The sequence below is a fragment of the Oncorhynchus clarkii genome, chromosome 15 (genome assembly GCF_045791955.1).
Source record: "Oncorhynchus clarkii lewisi isolate Uvic-CL-2024 chromosome 15, UVic_Ocla_1.0, whole genome shotgun sequence".
NCBI lineage: Eukaryota > Metazoa > Chordata > Actinopteri > Salmoniformes > Salmonidae > Oncorhynchus > Oncorhynchus clarkii.
In genome coordinates this window covers 15348234-15362706 of record NC_092161.1, presented here as the reverse complement: position 1 = coordinate 15362706, position 14473 = coordinate 15348234, and the positions used below count along the sequence as shown (strand labels likewise).

Below are 14473 nucleotides of genomic sequence, written 5' to 3'. Positions count from 1 at the left end.
CAGTATAGCGTTGGTTGTGGAAAAATCAGATGTTTAAGTAGCGTACCTTACCTGAGATTTGAAGACTTGAGCTGAGCTGCCAGAGCTAAGCCGAGTGGTAGGCAGAAAGCCCGGCTTGTGTGCTCCTTGGCAATTCCTTGGGCTTCATGAAGACCAGAGATCCACCAGTACATTGTTGTTGCCATAATTCAATGATATAGGCCTATATATCAATGTGTGTATCAAGAGGGTGTGGTGCAGTGGTTTGGACATAATACCCCTGCCTCCCACGCCGCGCCACCCTCGGTCCCTCCCGGTGGCGCTCCTCTGCGTCACGTGACAGTAGCTCCAAACAGCGCGAGTATCATCATCAGCAGCAGCACCTCATCGCCGGGCAAGCAGCTTCGAGACCCACCGATCGACCCTCAGCGGTCCCTCATCACAGAGACGTTAATAACGGAGAAGAGGTAGACTAGCGAGGCCATGCCGGGGCCCCGGTAAACCGACAAAACATATTTTTCTCTTTGTTCCCCTCTACGCACCGCTAGCTGCCTCAACGCACCGCTAGGAGGATCCGCGGAATAGCTCTCTTTCTCTGCTGGAGGAGAGGAGGAGACGGCAACTGAGGGAGGACGGAGAGATTTTTCTACCGTATAACCTAATGGCAGAGCGTGAGGCGTCGCCGTTACCACTGGACGTTCGCGCCCGGCTGGCGGAGTTGGAGCTCGAGCTGTCAGAGGGTAAGAACAAACCCCGCGCGCACCGTTAAACCGTTAACGTAGAGGAATCTCTACAGCAATGGCCCGTTCCCCCAGACCCCACTCTCTCTCCCCTGCTCCGCCCCTCCAGATGTTTGTCAGAGCGGCCCTCCCAGCCAGCTTTAGCCGGGACAGGGTGAGGGGAGACCCAGCAGCCCACTGCGGGATTGTCTCTCTGTTGGTGACACCGACACAAACCCGGTATTTGACCTTGAGACCAACTGGGTGTTATGACTTGAAATACGTTTTTTGTCCGTGAGTCCACGGACCCGTGTGTGTGTATGTGTAGGCCTGTACGTGTGTGTCATGCTCAAACGTATGAATTTAATAATATCTCTGCAACACTGCGTGACAGGATACGATTATGTGGTGTGTGTGTTCTTGATCGGGCTCGGTGTTTTGGCCTGCACACTCAGCTGCTGCTGCTGCTGCTGCTGATGATGATGATGATAATGATGATAATGATGATGATTTGGGTGTTTTTTTTTCTGGCGACGATTGAACAGATTCAATCACAACCAAGCGGATTAACCAATGGAATTCGGAGATTATTTTGCAGCGCGTAATTGTCAGATAAATTGCGCATTTAACTCTGTGTTATATAATGTTGACGTATATTATTCATATACATTGTCTGCTCTATAGATTGCTGTCATCGCTCCTGATGCATGTTGTGTGCGTGGTTTGCATCGTGGGCTAGCGTGTTAGAGACGCACTGCTGAACGTCAAGAGCCAAATGGGGATGTTTGCCTGTCTTCTATTGCAGCCAGTAACCTATTTTTAATGCTATGATTATTGGATCCCAAACCCAGCTGTCCCTCCATAGACTGTTCATCAGAGCAGGACCAGGACAGGACAGATAGTGATGGAGATACAGGTGCTGTACTGGAGATGGACAGATGAGGAGAGGTGCAGATTGATAGAGAGGGGGGGTGTACATATTGATAGAGAGAGAGGGGGTGTACATATTGATAGAGAGAGAGGGGGTGTACAGAGTGATAGGAGAGAGGGGGTGTACAGAGTGATAGGAGAGAGGGGGTGTACAGAGTGATAGGAGAGAGGGGGGTGTACAGATTGATAGAGAGAGAGGGGGTGTACATATTGATAGAGAGAGAGGGGGTGTACAGAGTGATAGGAGAGAGGGGGTGTACAGAGTGATAGGAGAGAGGGGGTGTACAGATTGATAGGAGAGAGGGGGTGTACAGAGTGATAGGAGAGAGGGGGTGTACAGATTGAAAGAGAGAAAGGGGAGTGTACAGATTGATAGGAGAGAGGGGGTGTACAGATTGATAAAGAGAGAGGGGGTGTACAGAGTGATAGAAGGAGAGAGAGGGGTGTACAGATTGATAAAGGGAGAGGGGGGTGTACAGAGTGATAGAAGGAGAGAGTGGGTGTGCAGATTGAAAGAGAGTGGGGTAGAGATGCCATGCCAATCTGTGTGATTTGATTAGTTCACAAAGACCAATAGGGAAGGAACACTACTTAGGCTGTAACCAATCACAGCTGGACGTTGAAGTGATTCTGGGGATCAGTGTGAGGCACACACAGCTGACACACACACACACACAAACACACACTATTTCCAATGTTCCATGATTGCTATCAATTTTTAGCCACTTGAAGGAAAATGGAAGTTTCTATAAAATGTTCTTCTGCATCCAGGAAAATGAAACTGGTCGTGACATGGATGTACTATAGATTCCCTCTCAGCCGTCTTGTGTGAGAGCGAGAGAAAAAGAGAATTTGAAGAGAATAGGAAATAGAGATAAGCCATAGGGCTCTTATGATCAGTGATACTTCAGTGTGGCATTCACTTGGGTATTCTCACTCACACACACTCAGGCAGGTATCATTAGATTAGCCCAGTTATTACATCTCTTGAAATCCAAGATGGCCACCAGGCCTTCTCCAGGAGAATGGTTGCTCGGCAACTCCCTCCCTGCTCCGCTGCGCTGAGAGAGGAAGATGGCGTCTCCCTATTGACTGTGTGTGTGCGCATATTTGTGAGTACGTTGGCCTATGTGTGTGTGTGTGTGTGTGTGTGTGTGCAGAAACAGGAATGCCGTCATGCTGTTGCTGATCTACAGAAAGGCAGATATAAAACACCCACATGCTGAATATCTCAGCGAGGAACAGATGAGCAGATTGGACCCAGATGTTCTGGCAACCCTCAGATTGTGAAACACATTATGTCTCTCTGTCTCTCTGTCTCTGTCTCTCTCTCTCTCTCTCTCTCTCTCTCTCTCTCTCTCTGTGTGTCTCGATCTCTCTATTTCTCTCTCTATCATCCACTCCCTCACACACACATACTGACATACAAACACTCACTCTCTTACTGTGTCTATTTTTTCTTTCTATCTATCTATCTATCTATCTATCTATCTATCTATCTATCTCTATCTATCTATCAATCTATCTATCTATCTATCTATCTATCTATCTATCTATCTATCTATCTATCTATCTATCTATCTATCTATCTATCTATCTATCTATCTATCTATCTATCTATCTATCTATCTATCTATCTATCTATCTATCTATCTATCTATCTATCTATCTATCTATCTATCTATCATCTATCATCACACATCATCTATCTATCTATCACACACACTACACTGTCTCTCTCTCTCTCTCTCTCTCTCTCTCACACATACACACACACACACACACACACACACACACACACACACACACACACACACACACACACACACACTAAAAGGGCAGGTTCTGTGTTCTGAAGCCTTGTAAAAAAAATATACTCTTACACTCAAAACAACCTCTCTCTCACTCCCTCCCCATCCCTCTCTCTTTCTCTCTCTCTCTCTCTCACTCCCTCCCCCATCCCTCTCTCTTTCTCTCTCTCTCTCACTCCCTCCCCCATCCCTCTCTCTTTCTCTGTCTCTCTCACTCACTCCCTCCCCATCCCTCTCTTTCTCTCTCTCTCTCACTCCCTCCCCATCCCTCTCTCTTTCTCTCTCTCTCTCTCTCACTCCCTCCCCCATCCCTCTCTCTTTCTCTCTCGCTCTCACTCACTCCCTCCCCATCCCTCTCTTTCTCTCTCTCTCTCACTCCCTCCCCATCCCTCTCTCTTTCTCTCTCTCTCTCTCTCACTCCCTCCCCATCCCTCTCTTTCTCTCTCTCTCTCACTCCCTCCCCCATCCCTCTCTCTTTCTCTCTCTCTCTCACTCACTCCCTCCCCATCCCTCTCTCTTTCTCTCTCTCTCTCTCTCACTCCCTCCCCCATCCCTCTCTCTTTCTCTCTCTCTCTCACTCCCTCCCTCATCCCTCTCTCTTTCTCTCTCTCTCTCACTCCCTCCCCAAACCTCTCTTTCTCTCTCTCTCTCACTCCCTCCCCATCCCTCTCTCTTTCTCTCTCTCTCTCACTCCCTCCCCATCCCTCTCTTTCTCTCTCTCACTCACTCCCTCCCCCATCCCTCTCTCTTTCTCTCTCTCTCTCACTCACTCCCTACCCCATCCCTCTTTTTCTCTCTCTCACTCACTCACTCACTCACTCACTCACTCACTCACTCACTCACTCACTCACTCCCCCATCCCTCTTTCTCTCTATCTCACTCACTCCCTCCCCATCCCTCTCTTTTTCTTTCTCTCACTCACTCCCTCCCCCATCCCTCTCTCTTTCTCTCTCTCACTCCCTCCCCCATCCCTCTCTCTTTCTCTCTCTCACTCACTCACTCCCCCATCCCTCTCTCACTCACTCACTCCCCCATCCCTCTCTCTTTCTCTCTCTCTCTCACTCCCTCCCCATCCCTCTCTCTTTCTCTCTCACTCACTCACTCCCCCATCCCTCTCTCACTCACTCCCTCCCCATCCCTCTCTCTTTCTCTCTCTCACTCACTCCCTCCCCATCCCTCTCTCTTTCTCTCTCTCACTCACTCCCTCCCCATCCCTCTCTCTTTCTCTCTCTCTCTCACTCCCCCATCACTCTCTCTCACTCACTCACTTCCCCACCCTCTCTCTCTCTCTCTCTCTATCGCCCCACTCTCTCTGCCAGGTGACATCACACAGAAGGGTTATGAGAAGAAGCGGTCTAAGCTGATCAGGGCGTACGTTCCTCATCCTGGAGGTACATTAATACACAGTCTGTCCTCTAGTAGAACACTGTGCAGCACATCTATTCTAGTCCCAGTGGATTTAACCTTCCTTCTTTAACCCGTGGCTCTCTCACTCTGTAGTACCCCCAATACACTCAATGTAGCAGCATATTCAATATGCTGAAAGCACCTTCCACACTGAGAATGTTTGGTGATTTTTGTATCTCTGTCTGTGTCTTGGACTGTATCTTTTTGACTCGCTCAATTGTTTTTTGTGTGCTTTTCTCTGTGTGTGTGTGTGTGTGTGTGCTTTTCTGTGTTTGTGCTCTCTTCTCTGTGTGTGTGTGTGTGTGTGTGCGTGTGCGTGCGTGTGTGTGTGCGTGTGCATGTGTGTTTGCATGTGTGCGTGTGCGTGTGTGCGTGTGCGTGTGTGCGTGTGCGTGTGTGTGTGTGTAGGTATGGAGGGTATGTCCCACCGCCCCTTCTTCGCCCCCCCGTCTGTCGCTCGCTTCCACAGACGGCGTTCTTCTGGAACACGCGATGAACGCTATCGTTCAGGTACACACAAACACACACACGCCGTAACTACAGTACCGAACCTCACCTTAGACCAGAGTCATTGAAACTGTTGGTAGACTCAACTTTAGATTGACCTTTCATTAGTCAACATATGTGTATTAATTAAATTGACTAACACAATTCCTTCTCTCTCCAACACCATTTCACCCCCAGATGTCCACAGTGAGGCAGTGCAGGCAGTGTTAGCCAGACATGTGGAGAGCAAGGTGGCAGTGCCCATGCCCTCCAAACGACGATCACTGGTGGTACAGACATCCATGGACGCCTACACACCCCCAGGTGAGACACACACACACACACACACACATACACACACACACACACACACACACACACACACACACACACACACACACACACACACACACACACACACACACACACACACACACACACACACACACACACACAGAGAAGAGAGCACAAACACAGAAAAGCACACACACACACACACACACAGAGAAAAGCACACAAAAAACAATTGAGCGAGGGTCCTCAGGTTATGATATGATTATGTCAGTGTTATGCTGTATGAAGGTTGTATAAAGGTTACTAACTCTCACTAGGCCTGTCCTCACAGTTAAGTTCTATTAAGGTTGTAGTAACATTAATTATATGTTATGCCATGTATTTATGTTGTATGAAGGTTGTATGAAGGCTACTGACCGTCACTAGGCCTGTCTTCAGGGTCAGATAGAGTTGGGGTTAGGTTGTGTTTTGGTTAGCTATGATAGGCTGTAGTTATGATGTATGAAGGTTGTATGAAGGTTACTGACCCTCACCAGGCCTGTCTTCAGGGTCAGATAGAGTTGGGGTTAGGTTGTGTTTTGGTTAGCTATGATAGGTTGTAGTTATGATGAAGTATGAAGGTATGAAGTATGAAGTATGAGGTATGAAGGTTGTATGAAGGTTGTATGAAGGTTACTGACCCTCACTAGGACTGTCTCCACTGTGCTCAGACTCGTCGTCGGGCTCGGAGGAAGAGGCGGGGCCAGGTGATGACATGCCAGGGATGGAACACTGGATGACTCGCCCCGCCCTCTTAGGTCCAGCCCACCTAGGCTCCACCTCCTCGTCCTCCTCGTCCACTCAGAGCGGTGGCAGCGGCAATGCAGGACGACTGGCCGACTCGCTCGCACACACACACCTCTCACACCCACACCTGGCACACGCCCACCTCACACACACACACACACACCTAACCCAGTCACACCACGTGTCAGCTCACCACTCACAAACACACCACGGTGAGTACAACTTCACTTTTCTTATTTGTGTAACAGTGTGTGTGTATGAGTTCACATCTGTATGTGTGTGTCTGCAGCTATCGGACACCTGTCTCTGAAGCGTAAGCCAGCTCTGGGCGTGGCAGAGAACGGAGGCTCTCTCAGAAGATCCTGTGAGTTCGGTTCTGATATGCTGTGGCCTCCACCACTGGAGTCTGACGGTCAGTACGCTCACACACACATGCGCTCACACACACATGCGCTCACACACACATGCGCTCACACACATATGCGCACACACTTACACAGACCTTTTTATATATATATATACCACCCCCCTCTCTCTCTCTCTCTCTCTCTCTCTCTCTCTCTCTCTCTCTCTTGCCACCCCCCTCTCTCTCTCTCTCTTGCCCACCCCTCTCTCTCTCTCTTGCCCCCTCTCTCTCTCTCTCTCTCTCTCTCTCTCTCTCTCTCTCTCTCTCTCTCTCTCTCTCTCTCTCTCTCTCTCTCCCGCTCTCCCACTCTCTCTCTCTCCCGCTCTCTCTCTCTCTCTCTCTCTCTACTCCTCCTGATGTAACTGGCTACTCATCTGACTCCTCCCACTCCCACCCCCACCCCCACCCCCACCCCCACCCCAACTCAGAGCGCCACATAGGAACCATCGCCCGAAACACACAGAAATACGGCAACGCTGAACGCATGGAGACTGGAGACGGTGTCCCGGTCAGCAGTCGTGTGTCTGCTAAGATCCAGCAGCTAGTGAACACTCTGAAAATGCCTCGTAGACCTCCACTCAGAGAGTTCTTCGTTGATGACTTTGAAGAACTTCTAGAAGGTAGGAGCTGAATAAATATGAATAAATAAATAAATACAATGAATAAATAAATAAATACATACATATTTAAATCTAGGTGTCTAGCTATCTAGCTATCTTCTCTGTCTTCATACTTAGTGAAAGGTTAGGGAAGGTTTCTGCATTCATCTCTAGTGTGTTTAAATCTTTTACATGCAAGTTTCACAATAAAAGTCTCTGTCTCTGTAGTCCAGCAGCCAGACCCCAAGCAGCGCCGTCCGGAGGGGGCAGAGATGTTGGCAGTGAGAGGAGAGGCTCTGGGGGTGGTGACTAACTGGCCCCCTTCCCTGGAGGCAGCTCTCCAACGCTGGGGCACCATTAGCCCTAAAGCACCCTGTCTCACCAGCCTGGACACCACTGGCAAACCTCTATATGTACTCACATACGGTAACTACACACATCAAAGGAGGCTGGTGAGGGGAAGAGGGCTCATAATAATGGATTAAATGGAAAATTAGCGAACATATGGAAACCATGTGTTTGATGTATTTGATACCATTCCACTGATTCCGCTCCAGCCATTACTACGAGCCCATCCTCCCCAATTAAGGTCCCACCAACCTCCTGTGGCACAAATACACACACACACACACACACAGCCACACAGTCACGTCACACCACACACACACTCACTCAGCCCTGTGTTGTGTCCATAGGGAAGTTATGGTCTCGAAGTGTCAAGCTGGCCTTTAACATCCTACACAAGCTGGGCAGCAAGCAGGAGCCCATGGTGCGACCGGGGGACAGGGTGAGTACATGTAGAAGATCCATCCCTCCAATACTTTTACTAGTTATAATATTAATAATGGATATCCGAATTAAGGACAAGAAGGATTGTAATATTTTCTCCCTGCCTATGTTCCTCCGATCCCCCAGGTGGCGCTAGTGTTTCCTAATAATGACCCGGTGGCCTTCATGGTGGCCTTCTATGGCTGCCTGCTGGCTGAGGTGGTCCCTGTACCCATAGAGGTGCCCCTCACACGCAAGGCACGTCTACATAAATCTGGGTTTGGGGAAAAATGAATAGTCAGAGTCCAAGCACAGAGCCCTGGGGAACACCTTGTTTCATTCGCATACTGTTTGTTGTGTTGTATAAGCAATAAGCACATTCAAGCACGTATAGGAGTGTTTGTGTTGGACCTGAACATGTCTGTCTTGTCCAATAGGATGCTGGCAGCCAGCAGATCGGCTTCCTATTGGGTAGCTGTGGGGTTACCGTGGCGCTGACCAGTGATGCCTGCCATAAAGGCCTGCCCAAGAGTGCTACAGGAGAGATACCACAGTTCAGGGGTAAGTGTATGTGTGCGTGCATGAGAATGTGTTCTCGTAATCTAGTTCCTCAACAGTGTATGAATGCAGCCAAATGATTCTCTGTCTCTCTAGGATGGCCTAAGCTGCTGTGGTTTGTGACTGAGTCGAAGCATCTCTCCAAGCCTCCCAGAGACTGGTTCCCTCACATCAAAGATGCAAACAGCGACACAGCATATATAGAGGTAATACATTCATTACATTTCCATTACAAAGAGAGCTTCTAATGTAAATTAATCCAAATTGCTTTAGCAGAACCCTAAGGGGTTTTAATGTATGTGTTTGTTACTCTACACCATACCACTGCTTTAACACTCTCTCTCTCCCTCTCTATCTTTCTGTATTTGTTCTCTCTCACCCCTCTCTCTCTCTCTCTCTCTCTCTCTCTCTCTCTCTCTCTCTCTCTCTCTCTCTCTCTCTCTCTCTCTCTCTCTCTCTCTCTCTCTCTGTCTCTGTCTCTGTCTCTCTCTCTCTCTCTCTCTCTCTCTCTCTCTCTCTGTCTCTGTCTCTGTCTCTGTCTCTCTCTCTCTCTGTCTTTGCCTCTGTCTCTCTCTCTCTCTCTCTCTCTGTCTCTGTCTCTGTCTCTCTGTCTCTCTCTCTCTCTGTCTCTCTCTCTGTCTCTGTCTCTCTCTCTCTCTTTCTGTCTATCTCTCTTTCTGTCTCTGTCTCTCTCTGTCTCTGTCTTTGTCTCTGCCTCTCTCTCTGCCTCTGTCACTATCTCCCTCTCTCTGTCTCTCTCTCTCTCCCCCACAGTACAAGACCTGTAAGGATGGAAGTGTTCTGGGAGTCACGGTGATGAGGATCGCTCTGCTGACTCACTGCCAAGCCCTCACACAGTCCTGTGGCTACACAGAAGGTACTGTAAGACACACACTCTACACACTCTACACACACAACACTCTCGCTCTCACACACACAAACACAAACACACTCTGCCAGGTAATCTCTCTACTGCTTTCTTTCACTTCAGTGATCTCTTGACGTCTGTCTCTCTCTTTGTCTCCCTCCCTCTCTTGCTCCCCCACTCCCTCCTAACCCGTCTCCCCTCTCTCTCTGCAGCGGAGACCATAGTGAATGTTCTAGACTTTAAGAAGGACGTGGGACTGTGGCACGGCATCCTCACGGTAAGACCTGCTGCTACAGGTCAGGTTGTCAGGGAAAGTATGATAAGGGGTTAAGGGTTAGAGGTTAAAGGTTATGTGTATCTCCTATCTCCAGAGCGTGATGAATATGATGCATGTGATCAGCGTTCCCTACTCTCTGATGAAGGTCAACCCGTTGTCCTGGATACAAAAGGTCTATCACTTTAAAGGTCAGACACACCCACCTGTCAATCAACCACTCAATAGTAAATTCATATGTCAATCTACAAGATATTGTTATGAAATCATTTGTCAATCATTCAGGAAGTATTTGATCTTAACTTTGCGTTAACACTGATGTCGACACTGTGTGTGTTTCTCTCCAGCCAAGGTAGCGTGTGTAAAGTCCAGAGACATGCACTGGGCTCTGGTGGCCCACAGAGAGCAGAAGGACATCAGCCTGAGTTCCCTCCGGATGCTGCTGGTCGCCGACGGATCGAACCCTTGTAACTTTCTCTTAGTCCTCTCTATTTGTCTCTTAGTCCTCTCTATTTTTCTTTTAGTCCTCTCTATTTGTCTCTTAGTCCTCTCTATTTTTCTCTTAGTCCTCTCTATTTGTCTCTTAGTCCTCTCTATTTGTCTCTTAGTCCTCTCTATTTGTCTCTTAGTCCTCTCTATTTTTCTCTTAGTCCTCTCTATTTTTCTCTTAGTCCTCTCTATTTGTCTCTTAGTCCTCTCTATTTTTCTCTTAGTCCTCTCTATTTTTCTCTTAGTCCTCTCTGTTTTTCTCTTAGTCCTCTCTATTTTTCTCTTAGTCCTCTCTGTTTTTCTCTTAGTCCTCTCTATTTTTCTCTTAGTCCTCTCTATTTGTCTCTTAGTCCTCTCTATTTTTCTCTTAGTCCTCTCTGTTTTTCTCTTAGTCCTCTCTATTTTTCTCTTAGTCCTCTCTTTCCTTCTGTCCTTTCCTTCTCCAGGGTCTATCTCGTCCTGTGACGCGTTCCTCAACGTGTTCCAGAGTAAAGGCTTAAGGTCAGAGGTCATCTGTCCCTGTGCCAGCTCCCCCGAGGCACTGACTGTTGCCATCAGAAGGTAGGCTCCGTCTACACTATCCCCTGACTAAGCACACAAACACACACCATCATCAGCAGCAGCATTCATTCTTGGTCGATCCTAGAGTAACAGGCTTAATATTTTGTTGGTTTGGAAAATGATTCTGTCAAAGTTAAGTGGCTGAGGGGACACTACCATCATCATCATCATCAGTGAGATCAGTCCTTTATATCTGTCTCTCTCTCTGATCCAGGCCAGTGGAGGACAGTAGCCAGCCACCAGGCCGAGGGGTTCTCTCCATGCAGGGTCTGAGTTACAGTGTGGTCCGCGTCGACACGGAGGAACGCCTGTCAGTCCTCACTGTGCAGGATGTGGGCACTGTCATGCCTGGAGGTAGGGGTGTGTGTGTGTGGGTGTGTGGTTAGGCCTGCTCTCTTCTTCAGCTCCAGTTGTGCAGTGTGTGTGTTCTGTCTCCAGCCCTGGTGTGTGTGGTGAAGCCAGACGGTGTGCCTCTCCTGTGTAAGACAGATGAGATCGGGGAGCTGTGTGTGTGTTCCGTTGCCACGGGAACATCGTACTACGGACTGACAGGCATGACCAAGAACACCTTTGAGGTGAGGACAGTAGGGTTTGTGTGTGTAACTTACATATAATGACCATTTGTACTGTGTGTATAGCATTTACAACATTGGTGTGGGTGTATGTTCATGACATAATATATGTGTGTGTGTGTGTGTGTGTGTGTGTGTGTGTGTGTGTGTGTGTGTGTGTGTGTGTGTGTGTGTGTGTGTGTGTGTGTGTGTGTGTGTGTGTGTGTGTGTGTGTGTGTGTGTGTGTGTGTAGGTGTTTCCAGTAGCATCCGGTGGAGGTCTGGTCAGTGAGTATGCGTTTGTCCGTACGGGGCTGCTGGGCTTCGTGGGTCCAGGTGGTCTGGTGTTTATTTCCGGCAAGATGGACGGCCTCATTGTGGTCAGCGGACGCAGACATAACGCTGATGACATCATAGCCACCGCACTGGCCGTAGAGCCAATGAAATTCATCTACAGAGGGAGGTATGCAACCGTGCAGTATTGTTTTGGACAAAGACACTGTAAATGACAGAGCCACATGTTCTGGTCAAAAGTTGTCAACTACATAGGGAATACTATTCTCCGTCTGTACTCACTGTACTCTCCATGTAAAATATGTCAGTTAGAGAACATACTGATACTACCCTAACCATCTGCCTGCCTGCCTGCCTGCCTGCCTGCCTGCCTGCCTGCCTGCCTGCCTGCCTGCCTGCCTGCCTGCCTGCCTGCCTGCCTGCCTGCCTGCCTGCCTGCCTCCCTCCCTCCCTCCCTCCCTCCCTCCCTCCAGGATAGCAGTGTTCAGTGTGACCGTGCTTCATGATGAGCGCATCGTGGTGGTAGCAGAGCAGAGACCAGACTCTACTGAGGAGGACAGCTTCCAGTGGATGAGCCGCGTTCTGCAGGTAACACCACCACAACATCACCCTTCAGTACGACCATAATACAGGTAACAACACCACAACATCACCCTACAGTACAACCATAATACAGGTAACAACACCACAACATCACCCTACAGTACAACCATAATACAGGTAACAACATCACCCTACAGTACGACCATAATACAGGTAACAACACCACAACATCACCCTACAGTACAACCATAATACAGGTAACAACATCACCCTACAGTACAACCATAATACAGGTAACAACACCACAACATCACCCTACCGTACGACCATAATACAGGTAACAACACCACAACATCACCCTACAGTACAACCATAATACAGGTAACAACACCACAACATCACCCTACAGTACAACCATAATACAGGTAACACCACCACAACATCACCCTTCAGTACGACCATAATACAGGTAACAACACCACAACATCACCCTACAGTACGACCATAATACAGGTAACAACATCACCTTACAGTACAACCATAATACAGGTAACAACACCACAACATCACCCTACAGTACGACCATAATACAGGTAACAACACCACAACATCACCCTACAGTACAACCATAATACAGGTAACAACACCACAACATCACCCTTCAGTACGACCATAATACAGGTAACAACACCACAACATCACCCTACAGTACAACCATAATACAGGTAACAACACCACAACATCACCCTACAGTACGACCATAATACAGGTAACAACACCACAACATCACCCTACAGTACGACCATAATACAGGTAACAACATCTCCCTACAGTACGACCATAATACAGGTAACAACAACACCCTACAGTACGACCATAATACAGGTAACAACATCACCCTACAGTACGACCATAATACAGGTAACACCACCACAACATCACCCTACAGTACGACCATAATACAGGTAACACCACCACAACATCACCCTACAGTACAACCATAATACAGGTAACAACATCACCCTACAGTACGACCATAATACAGGTAACAACACCACAACATCACCCTACAGTACGACCATAATACAGGTAACAACACCACAACATCACCCTACAGTACGACCATAATACAGGTAACAACACCACAACATCACCCTACAGTACAACCATAATACAGGTAACAACACCACAACATCACCCTACAGTACGACCATAATACAGGTAACAACACCACAACATCACCCTACAGTACAACCATAATACAGGTAACAACACCACAACATCACCCTACAGTACGACCATAATACAGGTAACAACACCACAACATCACCCTACAGTACGACCATAATACAGGTAACAACATCACCCTACAGTACGACTATAATACAGGTAACACCACCACAACATCACCCTACAGTACGACCATAATACAGGTAACAACATCACCCTACAGTACGACCATAATACAGGTAACAACATCACCCTACAGTACGACCATAATACAGGTAACAACATCACCCTACAGTACGACCATAATACAGGTAACAACCCTACAGTACGACCATCACCACCACAACATACAGTACGACCATAATACAGGTAACAACACCACAACATCACCCTACAGTACGACCATAATACAGGTAACAACACCACAACATCACCCTACAGTACGACCATAATACAGGTAACAACACCACAACATCACCCTACAGTACGACCATAATACAGGTAACAACACCACAACATCACCCTACAGTACAACCATAATACAGGTAACAACATCACCCTACAGTACGACCATAATACAGGTAACAACATCACCCTACAGTACGACTATAATACAGGTAACAACACCACAACATCACCCTACAGTACGACCATAATGCAGGTAACAACATCACCCTACAGTACGACCATAATACAGGTAACAACACCACAACATCACCCTACAGTACGACCATAATACAGGTAACAACATCACCCTACAGTACGACCATAATACAGGTAACAACACCACAACATCACCCTACAGTACGACCATAATACAGGTAACAACATCACCCTACAGTACGACCATAATACAGGTAACACCACCACAACATCACCTTACAGTACGACCATAATACAGGTAACAACACCACAACATCA

At 47.9% G+C, this 14473-nt stretch overlaps 1 protein-coding gene across 1 annotated transcript in view; it reads left to right on the top strand.

Annotated features, from left to right (window-relative positions):
* Positions 1-397: 397 nt before the first annotated feature.
* Positions 398-14473, top strand: part of LOC139366696 (disco-interacting protein 2 homolog C-like) — a 32560-nt gene continuing 18484 nt past the window's right edge. The window contains exons 1-21 of the mRNA XM_071104379.1: positions 398-719; positions 4759-4830; positions 5255-5356; positions 5531-5656; positions 6337-6624; positions 6702-6824; positions 7247-7438; positions 7646-7843; positions 8113-8204; positions 8333-8443; positions 8623-8746; positions 8840-8949; positions 9518-9620; positions 9824-9888; positions 9983-10076; positions 10233-10352; positions 10821-10935; positions 11150-11289; positions 11374-11510; positions 11740-11948; positions 12253-12367. Of these exons, the coding sequence (XP_070960480.1) occupies positions 641-719; positions 4759-4830; positions 5255-5356; positions 5531-5656; positions 6337-6624; positions 6702-6824; positions 7247-7438; positions 7646-7843; positions 8113-8204; positions 8333-8443; positions 8623-8746; positions 8840-8949; positions 9518-9620; positions 9824-9888; positions 9983-10076; positions 10233-10352; positions 10821-10935; positions 11150-11289; positions 11374-11510; positions 11740-11948; positions 12253-12367 (2715 nt within the window). The 5' untranslated portion in view covers positions 398-640. The remainder of the gene's footprint in view (positions 720-4758; positions 4831-5254; positions 5357-5530; positions 5657-6336; positions 6625-6701; positions 6825-7246; positions 7439-7645; positions 7844-8112; positions 8205-8332; positions 8444-8622; positions 8747-8839; positions 8950-9517; positions 9621-9823; positions 9889-9982; positions 10077-10232; positions 10353-10820; positions 10936-11149; positions 11290-11373; positions 11511-11739; positions 11949-12252; positions 12368-14473) is intronic.